Genomic DNA, 17,986 nt, shown 5'->3' with positions numbered 1-17,986 from the left:
CGCACTTACAAATCAAAACATTACAAAAAAAAAAAGTGCACATAATAGGTTTTCTTTGTATGGGGTCTTAATCTATGTGTTGTCTAACTGAATTGATGCAAGTATATTCAAAGTTTACTCATATAATTTATAAATGTAAGAAGACATGTGGAAACAGAAGCAATACATTCAAAAGCAAAAGAAGAATCACTAGATCAGGTTACATAAATGTTTGATTTTATGTTTGGACATAAAGATTGCAACCGATTTGTGAGAAATTGGGAAATTTTTTATTTTTTTCAATTTTCCACAACTCGGTCATTCTCCTCCAAATCTCAAAATCGAAGCTCCCAATCTATGATTTTTCATGCACAACATGAAAAATCATTTATTTGTACCAATTTCACACTGATTTAACATAATTTACAGAAAAAAAATGATTGGAAATAAAAATGCTCACCGGATCAAAAATATGGGATATATCCTACTACTTCTGTGTTTCGTATCGCACAGGTGGGATACAAGATATATCGTGGGAGATATCGGCCGATATCGTCGATATTTAAAACACTGCCCAACACTACCTGAAATCCAGAAGCCAACACCTTCGCCAAAATCTTGTAAGGGCCTCCTAACAAACTAATAGGATGGAAGTCTTTAACAATTTTGACTCCTTCCTTTTTGGGAATCAACACTATAAATGTGGCCCCTAATTCTATTGTGATAAAACCTTTTTCGTAGACTTCATTCATGAATCGCCCCCCCCCCCCGAAGAATTTCTAAAAGAATGCATACGAGAACCCATCTGGACCCGGGGCTTTGTTCTTGCCCAATTCTGACACTGCTCTCTTGATTTCCTCTAAAAAAATATTGTTCCAAAGAAATTGCAGCTTCAGTCGAAATATCGTGATATTATCATTATTGCAACATGGGCGATATTGAGACCACATTCTTTTGTTTCCTTTCTAGTTGTCAATGATTTTGCTGCGAAATATCATGTGTTGTCGATATTCTGAAATATCGATGGATATTTAGATGGAAGGTTGGATGGTTAGATAAATGTTTGGATGTATAGATGAGATGGATGGGATGGTTGGACTAATTTCTTATAATAACACATGCTTTTAGGCCCCCATTATATGAAAACTTATTATGTATGCATTCCTTTTATAATTTTTTAATTCCTAAATATGCAAATATGTGTATTTTAGCATCTCTTGAAGTTTCACTGAAAAAATCCATTGTTTTCCCCATGTTTCTCCGCATTTCCGTATCCCTAACCAGTGAAACTTGTAGCGATATCGATACTTTGAACACTAGTTGTAGGTCGGTCCCTTGTCTACCAATGCCTGAGTAGATGTACTATTGATGTGCACATCCACATATATCAACGCCCGTCCAAGTGATTTGCCCTTCACCACTTGGCCCCACAAAGCTCCCAAGTACCTACTTTCAGCCCTTTTGTCTTGCTCAACTTAGGTCGGGCCCAAACGCTTCTTATTAGGGCAATCCTATGCCCGATGATCGTCATCACAATTCCAGCTCTTCTCCTTGCCCTTAGGCTTGTCATCTATAGTGTTAAGTTGCATTGACTCGATGTGTTGCTCCTCATTGTCTTTCATCCTTCTTGTCTAGATTCGCTGAAAGGGCAATGAACAAGTGTCTACTCAGGCATTTTCTTGCCATGTGTGGCCCATTGATGTCTCATCTGTCCTTGACACTTTTGCCATTCTTGTCTCCTGATAGCTTGCTCGGCCCATCTTTGTAGTAGGAGTCTTCCTCTCGTTCTTCCCCTTCTTTCCCATGACCATTCCTCCTTGGTGATCTTGGACTAGAAGATTCTCCCCTCATGAACTCAATCAGGCTCTCTATTGGGTCTTGCATGCCCCATCGTTGCAGTTCTTGTTAGGCCCAACAATGCATCCTACCCTTGAAGTTGAAGAGGAGTTTCTTTTTGGGCATGTCAAGAACATCAAGCATGAGTGTAGAGAATACCTTGACATACTCGCGAATTGACCCTTATGTGCTTCAATCGCTTTAAGTTCCATTGTGCTAGATACTCGATATTCTCGGATATAATTGCCATTTGATTTCCCTATTGAAGTCATCCAAGTGCCAATGATGCATGTACCCTGCTCCATGTCAGGACGACGCCTCCTCCACCACAGAGTCATCATGTCAATGAGATACATTGCGATAGTGCTCACCTTATCCCTCTCATCCTCTAGCGAGACGACCTCAAAGTATGCCTCCAATTGCCATAAGAAATTACCTAGCTCCCCAACTTCCCTCGATACATTAAAGGTCCTAGGTTTAGTGTCCTCACCTTTGTTGCCCCAGCCATGATCGTACCCCCATTGGCCACGGTCCTTTTCCATAGAGTCCAATCACCGCTCATCTTCTCAACCTGCTCCCTCGACATGTTAAGTCTCCATCAGCGGTCTGGAACACCTTCCTTTCACGGCGTTGAGTGTCGGCTAATGTGTTTAAGGCACCCAAGATCTCCCCTTTGAGTCCCTTGAACGCATTAGCTAGCTCCACCATGCCATTAGCTATCACATCCATCTTCTCTTGCTCATCACCCACGACAAGCTCCACCTTTGCAAGAAGTGCCTGCAACGGAGCCATCAAGTCACTGGACCTCTCCATCCTTGACTTGTTAGCACCATCGTTGCCTTGCACTAGATTGTTGTTGGTCACCTCCGACACCATAGCGTCTCCCTCCCATCCCACAAGCATTGCAATCCCCTAAACATGGCTCTAATACCACTTGTCATGGCCCAAGTGCTTCCCCAAGCGTAGACCGTGTGGCACTCATCTCATAGTTCCTTCGTGAATGAGTTGGCCTTCTCTAAGTGTACACCTCACGTGCTAAGCACCAAAGCTCACTAGAATGCAAGAGAGAGACAAGTGTATGAGAGAACACCCTATGTTTCACTAGAGCTCTCAAAACTACAATGCCTCTTGGATGCTTTACAAATGAGGACCCTTCTTATATAGCTAGGAAGACTCTAGAGCCTACACATGTATGCAAGGATTGTGCCACATGGCATTCATCCCATGATCAAGAATTCTCTATAACATTTCTAGAAGACTCCACACTTCTCTACACAAGACTTTACTGGAAACAACTCTACACCATCTACACAACTCTAGAATTTCCTCCAATTCTCTATATCCTTCTACCATTCTCTACAACTTTCCACACACTTCTACTCTATTCTAGAATTCTCTACACTTGGGTACAAAACCAGTACAATGTACAAGATGAGTGGGAATGATTGGTCCATGACACACTGCTCGAAAAAAAGGGCGCTGATGACTGCATGATGGATGGGGAGATGTTAGTGATGCAACAGAAAATCATCAAGTTCAATCTGGAAGCTTTCCGTAGTTGATTTGGAGCTTAAAATCCTTCACAAACACACACGGATGTAGGAAAATAGAAAATAATGGATAAATAGGTAGAATCACTCTACCAATCAGATGGCATCATACCAGTGGTTCTAATGACATCTCACCAACAGATATACAATTCCCACTGAAGGAAAATAAAAGGAATAACTTTCCATTCACTTTCCAAAATATTTTAACTTACTCCTATTGATCATTATATAGGTCAAAATGTAAAAGACAGAGATCCAAAGAGATCTTACAAATCTGGACTCTACAATTTTTGGACTATGAGGCTGTGTCATAATAAACCACTAAAAGATTGGCACATAGGCTTCTACTAAACAGGAAAATTCCAAATGTAAAAGGGAAATAAGATAACCAAATGAAGCTTCCAAATTTGTAAATTCCCAATACAACCTTGTGATGGCTTGTTTATACTATAAGTCCATGTGAACTGACATTGGTAAGTTTTGATAACTATGCAACTTTCTCAATTTGAATGGACTCATCGAGTCTAAGCAACATGTTCCATGAAGTCCATCCAATCAGATTGGTACACCGTACAAACCAATCAGACCATGGGTCGAGTCCTTTATATCATCCAGCCCCTTATCTGGTTTAGATCCTTGATCTAACCAATTTGGATACTTGAAATGATCTATATCAGAATGTGGATGGTTAAATGGTCAGTATAATTAATCTAGATGGTCGGATTTGTCGGATACATGATCAGGACCACTGGATGGCATGATATTTTAGATCATCATCATTATCTAAGCCTTATCCCAACTAATTGGGATCGGCTACATGAATCCTTTTCCACCATTCACTATCAAGGGCCATAACTTCAGTTAGACCATAGGTCATCAAGTCTTTTCTTAATACCTCCACCACGTCCTTTTGGCCCTTCTCCTTGCCCTTTTAGAGTGATGCATCCTCTAATTATTGCATATGGTTCTAGATGCATCAATCAGTTATGAATACTTTTTAGTATTGTGAGTTGTGATTGCAATGTTCTGAATATTGGTATCTAGTGGGAGGGAATTGACTGGCCACATAAATGGCACAATACAGGGTGTGTCAGACCCATCTTCTTTCTTTCTTTTTTGGCCCAATTTTTTTTGAAAATTTATCATGAAATTAAGAAGAAAAAAAATGTAAGGCACTAGAATCTATCTTTTGTGTGTGTGTGTGCGTGTGTGTTTAACATGTATCAAACGTTATATGAGACCATTCTTTGATAAGAATGATACTTGTTGGCCAGACCTGCTAAAAGTCAACCAAATAGTCCCTAATCTAATGCAAATCACACCTGGTTTGGTGGATTAGAGACCGTTAAATTGAAAAACAAAAAAAGATGACGAAAAAATGAAAAAAATAAAAAATAAAAAATCAAGGTTTATCCGCCTTTCAAAAAAAAAAAAAATCATGGTCTACCCCTTCTTCCAGTTTTTCTTTTTTCTTTTTCTTTTTCTTTTTTCTTTTTTCTTTTTTTCAAAATGGTCTATTCTGATTTGATTCTTTGAATCCCACTCAGATCATGTGTTTTGATTCCTGAAGTAGACCTAGATCCAACCTCAAATGAGTTTTTTTTTTTTTTTGAAGATTGTGAGCTTTTAAACTTCCTCTATGGTTAAAATGAAGTGGTGGAAAAACAAGAGAAGATTTTGAAATGGAATGGAAGGGGACCTTTAATTATGGCAATATCAGGCCATCAGCTTGTCCTGGCCTTGTGTATCAGCACAACACTGCCAATACGACCCTTTTTTCACTTTTTATTTTTAAGAAGGGCCTTTCCACCCTTGTACCACATAATGGGGAGGGAGGCCATACAGTTGCAATATGGCTGTATCTAACAGTTTTTTAGAACCATGGTGACTTCTGATTGTAGCTGTGAACCTCACAAGCTGAAGCATAGTTTGCTTAAGGTTCGTTTAGTTATATGTATGGTGGTTTTTTTTCCTGCCATAGATTATGGATAATTTTATCATGTGAGAGTATACTATCTACTGCTAATTTTCATTTTTAGAAAGTGCATAAGAGCAAAGAGATTTTATTCAATACTTGGATGAAAGTTTAGAGGTTCAGTTTGTTTAAGTGGGGCCTGTGTATTTAGTGATCCAATGTATTGATATTATGGGCCCCAGTATGCATATCCCAAGCACTAAAATATCCCCAAATAGGCAAGTCCTGATCATTTAATAGGTGGCCAACAAATATACTGTTTAGAAAGAAAAATAGAGCAACCGTTTACATTCAGCCAGGCAAAAGGTCAAATATTCAATATCTAGGATCTTGAAATCTTGGGGATAATTGGTTCATGGGTCATCCACAGTGAGACCTATCATATTTTGACCATCAATTTAAATAGCAGTTTCACATTGTGCCTTGTTGAAGCACCAAAACAGGTACACTATTCTGAGTTCCAACTTGGTCCGTTTCAGTCTCGAATCAGTGTGGTAACTGTTTAATTGCAGACTGAAATGTTATGATTCACATTAAACCAGGTAGTATGGGACAAAAAATTTAACCATGTATTTCACTAAACCATGGGGCATTGATTGCAGATGATATCGGCCGATATTATCGGTATCGCACACCGGCGATACAAAACACGCATGTAGTATCTGTTTTCCTTGATATCGCTGAAAAAACCGCAATGAATCGCTTCGTATCGCAATGTATTGCAAATATCGCGTGATATCACGATATATCACACTTTTCTCCATTAATATTTTCCTTAGTATCGTCAATACCTAGCGATATCGACAAAGCTAGGGAGTCTACAGTTGAGTGAAAAGAAATTGATTTTTTTCTCATTTTCTTCAATTATTTTCTCTTCTAATCACATTTAAGGTGGATTTCGGTCATTCCTTTTCAAGCTTTTGGAAGAAAAACAAAGATTTGGAGCTGGACTCAAGATTTTTGCAAATTTGGGGCTGATTTTCATTCGGTGAGTGTTTTTGCATTTTGATCCATTTTTTTTTGTTTAAATCATACGAATAAGTGACAAAAGGTTAGAAATGCTTGATTCTTCATGTTTTGCATGGAAAATCAAGGATTTGAACCTTCGATCTCGAGATTTGAGGGAAGTGGACCAAATTAAGGAAAATCGGGAAATTTCAAAATTTCTGTAATTTCTCCCAAATTAATTGCAATGTTATTGTTCAAACACGAAATCAAACATATATGAGGCCTGATCTACTGATTCATGTAGTTTTGGTGAATTTTCGAAAAAAAAAAATCTTTAATTAAAAATATTAAAAAATATTTTTTTTTTTTTTGAAATTCTACTTCTATTAGCGGTCAATTGGGCCCAATTTTAGAGTATGTAGGAGTGTTTGAAATTCCACTTCTGATGGGGACATCACGCGCACACGTGCACTCACGCCGCCCCCCTTACGCACGTACGTATGTAGATGGAGGACCCCACCATCGATCTGCCTCGATGACGACGTCCAGGGAGGGCCTCCCAACTAGAAGTCAAGTTTTGGTTCAGAAAAGTGGCCCGATAGTCAAGAAAAGCCCACCATGGGATCTCATGATCGTGGCCCACTCGTCAGATTGGTTTTATATTTTAGGTTTTGCTTATTGTTATTATTTAGAACATCGTGAACGCTTTAGATTTCCTCGTTTGGTTTTTATTTTAGTTTACTTCATCGCCAAGTAATAGGTGTCGCACATGGTGCGAGTTTTTGGGTATAGGGTTCTCCCTATAAATAGGCACCCCTTGTAGTTCTTTTCATTCATTGAAGTTAATAAAAAATTCCTACTTTATTTTTCTGTTCTATTCGTGAGTTGTGGAAGAATTCAAAAGTGGGTGCGAAGCCCTCCCTTTTAGAAGGGCTAACTACCGTGGTGCGAAGCCACATCGATCCCAATTCATCCCCATCTTCCATCATCTTTTTTTCTATTTTCCTCCACCATCCGTACTTCAAATTTGTCATTTTGTTGCATCAGATTTCTTTATTATAGCAGGTTTCCAGATTTCGGCCCGCGGGCGAGCTGAAACTTCGGCGGAGCACCACGCACAAACCGTACATCGGATCGAGCTGAAATTTGGAGGTTTTGGAGTCCATCCCTGGCCGACCAGGGCCAAGGTGGCCTTTTTCTGAATAGTGGGCCCCATACACGTGCGGCCTAGATCACATGCACGTCCGTCTGGGCCATTGTTGCTGTCCACACGCGGGATCATCTTTTGGCTCAGGTTTTTATCCTCTTTTATCCTCTCATAGCCGTTTTTTTCATGAATTCTAACCCTATATTACATGATCCCTAATTGATTTGCCCATTTTTATCACCTTAGGGTTCCTTGAATTGAAATTAGGGAATCCTTTGGATTAGGGACTGATTTTTATGCATGAGTAGTTGATTTTATTTCCCTTTGACATTGTTTGGTTTATAATTTTTATTGGTCCAGTCCTAGCCTGTGTCGGCTTGGACCCGCATAGATTCCCCTTTAATTGAATGTTTGGATTTTCATGTGGGATGTGGAATTTGTGTGATTGTTTCTGACTTGGTGTGATCTAAGCCTGCAATCTTGCATATCATATTTAATTTTCCATGTCCTGCATCAACTTCTTTTGCTTTTGAATGTATTGCTTGTGTTTCCATACATGGCTTCTTACATCTATAACTTATGTGAATAGACCTTGAATATACTTCCATCAATCCAGTCAAATAGCACATAGCTTAGGACCCTATACAAATGAGACATGACGTTATGATTTAAAAGTATCTATTAATGTCATTTTTAACAATCCCTGAAGTTTCATTGAAAAATTAGACCATTTTCCCAATTTTTCCCCATATTTCCAAAAGTGTGATAACTTCCTTAATACGACCGATATATCCCATGCGATAACTGATACGTATCCGTATCCCAAGGGTGCAATATGTAACACAATACCGATACGGTAAACACTGACCATGGGCCTCATTGCACAAACTAAAAATCCTAATAGTGCAAATGTTTGGCATAAGCATTGTATTACCAAGTGAAAATGATTCCCATACCCCACCTCGGAGTGATGAGCATCATGGATAAGGGGCATCCATGCATGGTATTGATGATGCATAAGGGAAAGGCCAGCGTTGGGATGATCTCAACCTTTCGATTGATAATGGGCGACAACAATGGGATTGTATGGCACGACAATTTGAGGTTCCAACATGGAGCTTTATTGATGAGGGTGTCGATGCAACGGGTGAGGGATAGCATCATGGACAAATCATTCCCATAGTCATGGACTTAGCCAAAGTCATGCTTATCTTGTACATTGGAGAAATTTTGTACATAAGTATAGAGAATTCTACAAAAGAGTAGAAGTGTATGGAAAGTTGTAGAGAATGGTAGAAGGGTGTAGAGTGTGGTATAAAGCTATAGAGTTGTGTGGAAAGGTCTACGGTTGGGTAGAATGGTGTATTATTATGTAAAGATCTTTGGAAGTTTCTAGAGAACTCTAGTAGAGTCTTATGTAGAGAAGTGTTGAATCTTTTAGAAATGTTCTAAAAAATTCTTAAAAGTTGAATGAGTGTCATGTGGCACAATCCTTGCCATACATGTGTAGATTCCAAAGTCTTCTTAGCTCTATATAAGGAGGAGAGGTTCTCATTTGTAAAGTGTCCAAGAGGAGTCGTAGTTTTGAGAGCTCTAATGAAAATTATGAAATACAGGGCATTCTCCCATACGCCTATCTCTCTCTTGCATTCTAGTGACCTTAGGTACTTAGCACACGGGTTGTGCACTTGAGGAAAGCCGACTTGTTCACAATGGGACTCTAAGATGAGTGTTGCACAGTTTGCGCTTGGGGAAGCACTTAGATAGTAACAAGCAGCCATAGATCGAAAACAAAATCACTTAGACAATGCAAACAAGTGTGTTTTGAAACCCATGCCAAATAGCACGGTCAGAAATGTTTGAACCAAATTGGCCCCCAAAACAGTGCGAGTTAGCTTACAACCCAGTTAGGTGAGTGGATAACTGTCTTCTAGAAAAAACACAGCTAACCCATGAATTCCACTTAAAAATCAAAAACTTCACTAGGCTAATCACACATAATTCTTTTAACTATCTGTTTTTTATGAATAAGATGAAACAACTTTCCAGGCCAAAATAGGCTAGAGTGGATTTAACCATTTGGACAAAACTTCCCAAGAAAACAGATCAAGGTCCAGTCAAATGACCACTTCCAATATCTTGGGTCGATAATTCATAAGAGTGGAGAGATTGAAAAGGATGTCACCCATAGAATTCAAGCTAGGTGGAATATATGAAGATGTGTCTCTGGAGTTTTATGTGATCATCATGTACCAATCAAACTAAAGGGAAAATTTTATACAATAGCTATAAGACAACCCGTTCTTCATGGGACAAAACATTGGGAAATTAAGGAACAACATGTTCATAGGACGATTGTACCTGAAATGAGGATGTTGAGATGGATGGGTGGCAAGATGAGGAAGGATACAACAAAGAATAAATTGCATCCGAGGAAGCTTACGAATAGCACCAATAGGTAATAAGATGATGGAAAGTAGACTTAGATGGTTTGGTCATGTGCAACAAAGACCAAGAACTGCGCCAGTTACAAGGAGTCGGTTAGTGCAAGTTGAAGGCTCTTAGAGGGCAAGGGGAAGGCCCAGAAGGACATGGGTGGTAGTAAGAACACTTGATGACCAATGGTCAAACTGATATGTTATGGCCCTAGATAGAGTGGAATGGCAGAACAAGATTTGTGTAGTCGACCCCAGTTAGTTGGGATAAGGCTTAGATGATGACGACAATGATGCAAATCATTCAATTAAAGAACTCTTGCCTATCGAGTTCCATTGGACACTGTCTTAGCCAATTCCTTTGGCTAAAGATAAGACAATCCCACCTGACCGACCAGTACATTTCCCACCAATGGCCCATCCATGGTGGGGCTGACTTCATGAGCATTTCCAAATCACTTTGTACACACATCAAGTGTACAGGTAAGATCCCGAGGACTACCATTTGGGCTGGCACCGCGGACTGCCAAAACGGGGAAAAAAAAAAAGAAACTCAATTTCTAGGACGTAATTTTGCATAGTCATCTCATTCAAAACACTCTGCAATCCCATATACGTGAGAAGCAAACATGGAATCTACATTAAACTCCATGCCTACCGAAAAAACCATTTCACGCAAAAAACGAAAAGATAAAAAAAACTAAAGAAATAAAGAAATAAAAACCCACCATTTTTTTCCTACCAAATGTGAAGGGAAAAGTAAAAAAGAAAAACTCTCATGAGAGTTTTTTTTTTTTTTTTTCAACTTCTTGAAAACATGGGGTAATTTTCATTGATCTGTAAAAGAATAGAGAAACGAGAGTTTGCAATTGAAAGAGGTGTTTGGTTACCAGAAGCGAGAGGTGCAAACCAAGACGGCCCAGTTGTTGGTATGCATTGATGATGATGATGATGATGCATTGGATTTGCAGAGATGGGTCGCTGCCAAAATCAAGATTAGGAAAGTTGTTTTAAAGCTTTCCAGATTCAGCCATCCCGACTTGGATTTGGCGATCTTGGAAGCCATTTTCACCTGTCTCTGCTTTTCTCTCTCCACAGGATGAAGAGGAGAATTCTATTTGGCGCGTTATTTGATACTCCGGCTGCATATGACGCTTGATACACAGGAACTTGGAAAATTGTACGCTTGGCATACACTAGCTCAAACTATACGGACGCGGATAAGCTACTGACAGGTTGAGCAGCGAGACTCGCTACTGAAGTGACGTCACCTAATTCTGTGGGTCCCGGCATGATGTATGCTTTACATCCACACCGTACATCCATTTGAAGAGATCATTTTAGGGCATGAACCAAAGAATGAATCAGATCCAAAGCTCTAGTGCACCCCATTAAAGAAAACAGTGGAGAGAATGACACCACCGTTAAAAACTTCTAAAGGCCACAAAAGCTTTCGATCAAGCTGATATTAGTGTTTTACCTTCTTTAATGTCTTTGCTAACTTATGAACAGGTTGGATCTCAAATAAACGTTACGGTGGACCTTAGGAAGGCTTCAACAGTGGATGTCAATCTCCCCACTGTTACCTGTGGTGGGGTCCACTCCAGATTTCTATCTCCGTCATTATTTGGGTCATGTCCTAAAATAATCTCTAAAAATGGATGGACGGTGTGGATGCAACACATACATCATTGTGGGGCCCACAGAACTTTGTGACGTCACCTCAGTAGCTAGTCTCGCTACTCAACCTGGCAGTAGCTAATCTGCGTCCAAACTATACCGACTAAAATGGAAACGTATTGGCGACTCCTCCTGACACCAGCCAATGGCTGGTGGTCGGTGCTCTGTGGCCCCACCATGATGTATTTGTTTCATCATTTTAAGGTGACCAAATATGAGGTATATCTCAATCTCAAGAGAACCACGTTACAGGAAACAGTTTTGAATGAGCATCGGCCATTAAAAACATTTTGGGGGCCATAAAAGTTTTAGATCAAGCTGATTTTATTTTTTTTTTTCCTTTCATCTGGGCCTGTGTGACCTAATCAACAGATTGGATGTCAAATAAACAGTACAGTAGGCCTTAGGAGGATTTTAATGGTGGATATTCAATAACTATTGTTTTCGTGTGGTGTGGTCCACCTGAGATTGATATCTTTCTCATTTTTTAGATCAAGCACCAAAATGATCTTTAAAAATGGATGAACGGAATGGATGAAACACATACATCATGGGGGGGCCCAAAGAACACCGACCACCAGCCACGGGGCTGGTGGTAGAGGGAGTAGCCAATCTGTAGAGGTGGGCATGTCGAGTCCGATCCGGTGGATCCGACTCGTTCTGAACTGAACCGACGGTCTGAATTGGTGCGGATCGAGTGCGTCCATCCAGATCCGATTGTTTTTCGGGTCGGCTTCGGATAGTGGTCTATCCGGACCTATCCGATCCGACAAACCGAATTGAAAGAATCTGGACCAATTTGACCCGACCCGATTTGAGTCGGGTAGTATAAATACACACGATCTGCATCAGATTCTACTCTCCACACACCATATTCAAGGCGGGACTGACCTCTTGAACGGCTAAGATCTCAAGGTGAGTTCCAAACCCTAAATCTCTTTATATCCACCGATCTAACATCTCCTAAAAAACCCTAGCATTTTTCACCGTACGTAACTAGATCAAATGCATCTCGATGTATTAAAAGGCAAATCCATATATCTGAAATCGAATGCATCTCGGCGTATTACAATAAGATACATCACAAATCTAGCCGTAGAATGTGGACCTTTTTCGATTATCCAAACCGTTTATTTGATAAGGATACGCATGGATGGGCCATTATCAAAAGATATCTGAGGATGGGTTATTCCATCTTTGATGATGAAAAGGTTATGGTGACTGTTCTTGTTATCAAGGGCTTGAAATAATCTAATTGCAACCTTTAATTTTTTGCTTTCCACCATATAAAGTGAGACTTATCGTATAAACAGTTTGGATCAATGGAAGTTAACCCAGATTCAAGGGCTAAAATCCCGATGTGTCGCATTTTAATACATCGGATGTATTTGTGCGAACCTCTTTGAAGAATACTTCTATGGCTGGGGTTAGGAATAATTATAGTTGTTGTATAGCTGTTGTACATGTCGTGCGACGACAAGTAGTGACGCTCCTCGAGCTCTGAGTTGTACGAACGGTTCAAAGGATATCAAAGTTATATGGGCCCCACAGTGATGTATTTATTATATCTACACCGTTCATATATTTTTAGAGATCATTATAGAGCATTATCTAAAAAATGAATAATATCCAAAGATCATCTAGACCACACCACAAATAGCAGCAGAGATAATGATTTTCACCATTAAACAATTCATGTGGTCCACTTGATAGTTAGATCTGTCTTATTTTTCATCTCAAGCCCTAAGACGAGCTCGCCAAATGGATGGACGGTTTGGATATAACACATACCCCTTGATCAGACCCACAGAACTTGCTAACATAAATACAGCAATGCAAAGCCAAAGTGCACGTAAACATTACACAGCTGCACTTTCGTGTCGTGCAAGTTAACACTTGTGCCTCGAGCTCCAAGTTGTATGAACGACTTAAATGAAATCAAAATTACATGGGCCCCATAATGATGTATTTATTATATCCATACAATTTATCCATTTTTCATGATCATTTTAGAGCATTTGAAAAAAAAAATTAATCATATCTAAAGCTCAAATGGACCACACCGAAAAATAGCAACAATGATAATGTTTTTCACCATTAAAATCATTCAATCCGAATCACACCCGACCTGATCCGACTCGGTTTGGGTTAGGTCAACCGTACATCGGATCGGTTCGAGTCAAATGTTCCAGATCGAACCGAGTTCGGGTCAGCCTATACAAATTTCGGATCAAACCGAGTTGGACCCAATCCAATCCGACTCGGTCCGATGCCCATCTCTACCAATCTGTTTCCGACTAAAATGTGGACCCAATGTCCTTGACTCATGATCCCAAAATCAGGAAGCGGATTGTGGCGTGTGCCTCACACCTACGACCTCGGTGGTGTGTTGAAGCCACCAAGTTCTGTGGACCCACCCTGATGTATGTTGTTATATCAACTTCTTCCATCCATTCTTTAAGATCAATTTATGGCATAGTCCAAAAAATGAGGTAGATCCAAAGCTCAAGTGGACCACACCACAAAAATTAGGTAGGACATGACATCTACCATTGAAACCTTCCTAGAGCCCACCATGATATTCATTTGCCATCCAACCAGTCCATAAGGCCACGCAACCTGATGAAGTAAAAACACAAATGTCAGCCTGGTCCAAGATGTTTTCAATAGTAGGTATTCAATCCCAACGCTTTTTCTGTGGTGTGGTCCACTCCAACTTTGGATCTTTTGAGCCTATGTTCTAAAATGGTCCCATAAAATGGAAGAAAGGTGTGATGTAACACATACATCATACATATACATCATACATCATGGTAGGTCCACAGAATTGGGGATGTCAACACACCATCCACCTAGTTCCCTAGAGCCATATTGCTTGGGAAGCCAGTTGGGTGGTGTAACACACACCACGGTGGTGTGTTGATGTCATCAAATTTTGTGGGCCCACCATGTCATAGTATTATATCCACATCATTTGTCATTTTGCAATATCATTTTAGAGCATGAGCTCAAAAATGAGCCAGATTTAAAGCCCAAGTGAACCACACATTGTTGAAACTTTCTTGTAGCTCATCATGATATTTATTTGCCATCCAACCTGTTTATAAGGTCACATGGGTCGGTTGAAGGGAAAAAACAGACACCGTATTGATCCAAAACTTTCATGGACCTCAGGAAGTTTTCAATGGTAAACGCTCAACCCCCCTGCATACAGCAGTGTGGTCCACTTGAGCTTTAGTTCAGGCTCTTTTTGGGTTCGAATCCTAAAACAATCTCTTTAAATGGATGGATGGGTTGGATATGACACAAGCATCATGGTGGGCCACAAAACTTGATGATGTCAACATACCACCGATGTTGGTTGGTGTGTGACATACCATGCATCCTCCTTCTTATGGTTTGGACAGTCGAAACCTTTTAATGGTGAGGTCAGTTTTTTTTGTTTGTTATATATTTATAATGCTCGACATATAATTTAAGGAGAAATGTTCCACATTTGCCCATGTAACACAAGTGTGTCAAACCAAGCACATTTTTCAGGTGGGCTTATAGGTGATCTTAGCCCTTAACAACTTGCCTGTAATCTTAAATTATATGGGCCCACCTATTTACACCCATTTTTGACACCCTAATATGGTCTAGTAGAAAATAGTCACATGGTGACACTGTGTTTGGCACACACGGAAATCGTACTCACGCTTGAAAAAACATTACTACCGTGGGAAGTCAATAGGCAAATCTAAATCAATAAAGGATGTTAACTGATATAATTGCGACAAGTTGGCCCACTATCAAAATGAGTGTCGAAAGCCCAAAAATGAGAAGAAGAAAGCAAAATGGAAGGAAAAGCAAGAAGAGAAGGACCAACTGTGATTGTCTCACTTATTAGAAATATGGATTGGATTATTGACATCGGTACTTTATATCACCCTACCCCTTGCAAGGACTTCTTCTCATCTTATAAGTAGTATGACTTTGGTGTTGTGAAGATGAGTTACAATGGCTCCTCAAAATTTATAGGAATGAGTGATGTTCATGTTGAGACTAATGTTGGTTGCACGTTGGTTCTCAAGGATGTGAGACATGTACCCGATCTTTGCCTTAATTTAATTTTTATGGAAAGATTAGATGAAGAAGGCTACAATAATTATTTTGGTGACGGACAATAGAAGCTTACAAAGGAGTATCTTGTTGTAGCAAGATGTGGGAGGTGTTACACTTTATACAAGATGCAAGCACAACTATATAGGGCAGAGGTGAACACAATATAGAATGATTCTTCTATTGATCCATGACACAAATGGTTGGGGTCATATAAGCGAGATTTGCCTACAAATTCTCACCAAGAAGCAGCTCCTTCCCGATATAAAAGGTGCTCCTGGTTATGTTCGTTGCTTGGTTAGAAAACACCGTAGAACTTCGTTTTATAAAAATCCTCCCCAAAAGAAAATATATGTTTTGGAATTGGTTTATTCTAATGTTTATGCTCCTATGAAAGTGAAAACTCCAGGTGGCGCTTCTTATTTTGTTATCTTCATATATGATGCTTCTAGAAAGGTATGAGCATATGCCTTGAAGACTAAAGACTAAGTCTTGAATGGGTTCAAGCAGTTATATGCTATGGTGGAAAGGAAAATAAGTAAATCGTCGATGTGTATATACACAGATAATGGTGGTGAATATATTGGGCCTTTGAACAGTATTGCAAAAGCCATTGAATTTGATATGAGCAATCCATTCTTAAGACTCCACGACACAATAGTTTAGCAAAAAAGATGAATCACACTATTGTGGAAAGAATCATATGTATACTTTCACAAGCCAATTTGCTAATATCATTTTGAGCAGAGGCTATGCGAACCGTTTGTTACTTAATTAATCTATCTCCTTCAATTCTTATAAATGGAGATGTTGCGGAAAGGGTATAGATGAAAAAAGAAGTTTCCTATGAACACCTAAAGGTGTTTGGTTGCCAAGCATCTGTACATGTTCCTAAAGATGAGCGGTCCAAGCTCAATAATAAGGCAAAGCAATGTATCTTCTTAGGGTATATAGATGAAAATTTTGGCTACAAGTTATATGATCCAATTGACAAGAATATGATTAGAAGCCTGGATATAGTCTTTCTTGAAGACCAAACCATTGATGACTTTGAAAAAGTTGAAAAGCCATATCCTAGTGTTGATGATCTTATTGATGCAGATTTAGTTCCTCATCCCACTGTGCATGGTGATGGAGGAGATGCATAGGGCCAAGAAGAGATGGTTGGTGATGATGTCCCCATATGTGATGTTGAACAAGAAGAGCGGGGAAGCAACTCCCTCAAAAACCATCAGTTAAGCCTCAATTGAAACGATCCACTAGAGCGAGTGAGTCATCCAAAAGATACCCACCTCATGAATATGTCATGCTTATAGATGGGGGGTGAACCAATGAACTATCAAGAAGTGTAAACTGATTAAAATAAAGGAGAGTAACTAAGAGCTATGCAAGAAGAGATGAATTCTTTGTATGAGAACCATACTTATGGCTTAGTGGAGCTGCCAAAGGACAATAAAGTACTTAAAAACAAGTGGGTATTCAGATTGAAGATTGAAGAGAAGAGCTCACAGCCGAGGGACAAGGCAAGGTTGGTTGTGAAAGGATTTGTACAAAAGACATTGACATTGATGAGATTTTTTCTCTTGTGGTGAATATGTCATCCATCAAGGTTGTATTGGGTTTGTTTGCAAGCATAAATCTAGAAGTTGAGTAACTAGATGTTAAACCAACATTCTTTCATGGTGATCTGGAGGAAGAGATAGATATGGAGTAATGGGAAGGTTTCAAAATCAGAGTCAAGGAGCACATGGTTTGCAAGTTGAAAAAGAGCCTATACGGGTTAAAACAGGTCTAAAGGCAATGATACAAAAAGTTTAATTCATTTATAGTGGATCACCGGTATAGGAGAATTGCTTCAGACCATTGTGTATTTATTAAGAAAATTTTTTATGGTGATTTCATTATTATTTTGTTCTATGTTGATGATATGTTGATTGTTGGTCAAGATACTAACAAAATTGATAGCTTGAAAAGGGAGTTAGGTAGGTCTTTTGCATTGAAAGACTAAAGATCTACAGAATAAATTTTGGGCACGAAGATCTCTCGCGATAGGAAGGTAGGTAAGCTACGGTTATCACAAGAACAGTACACGAGAAAGTGCTTGAAATGTTCCATGTGAACAATGCGAAACCCGTCGGTTCTCCACTGACAGGTCACTTCAAATTAAGTAGTAAGCAAAGTCCAAGTAAGAAAGAAAAAAAAAAAGAAATGAATAAAATTCCCTATGTATCAGTAGTAGGAAGTTTTATGTATGTTATAGTGTGCATGGGGCCTAATATCGCACATGCGGTTGATGTTATTAGCAGATTTCTTGCAAATTTTGACAAAGAGTACT

At 39.4% G+C, this 17,986-nt stretch overlaps 1 protein-coding gene across 4 annotated transcripts in view; it reads right to left on the bottom strand.

The window, feature by feature from the left end:
• LOC131232500 (GPI-anchor transamidase) overlaps nt 1–11,033 on the bottom strand; it is a 34,426-nt gene extending 23,393 nt beyond the window's left edge. For 2 of the 4 annotated variants that reach the window (XM_058228774.1, XM_058228776.1), the window contains exon 1: nt 10,761–11,033. In XM_058228774.1, the coding sequence (XP_058084757.1) occupies nt 10,761–10,936 (176 nt within the window). In that variant the 5' untranslated portion in view covers nt 10,937–11,033. The remainder of the gene's footprint in view (nt 1–10,760) is intronic. The other 2 variants (XM_058228775.1, XM_058228773.1) reach the window with 2 other exon arrangements.
• Nucleotides 11,034–17,986: the final 6,953 nt, after the last annotated feature.

Source organism: Magnolia sinica, chromosome 18, assembly GCF_029962835.1.
Source record: "Magnolia sinica isolate HGM2019 chromosome 18, MsV1, whole genome shotgun sequence".
Classification (NCBI taxonomy): Eukaryota; Viridiplantae; Streptophyta; class Magnoliopsida; order Magnoliales; family Magnoliaceae; genus Magnolia; species Magnolia sinica.
The sequence above is the reverse complement of the archived record's forward strand: the minus strand, read 5'-3'. Positions and strand labels throughout refer to the sequence as shown.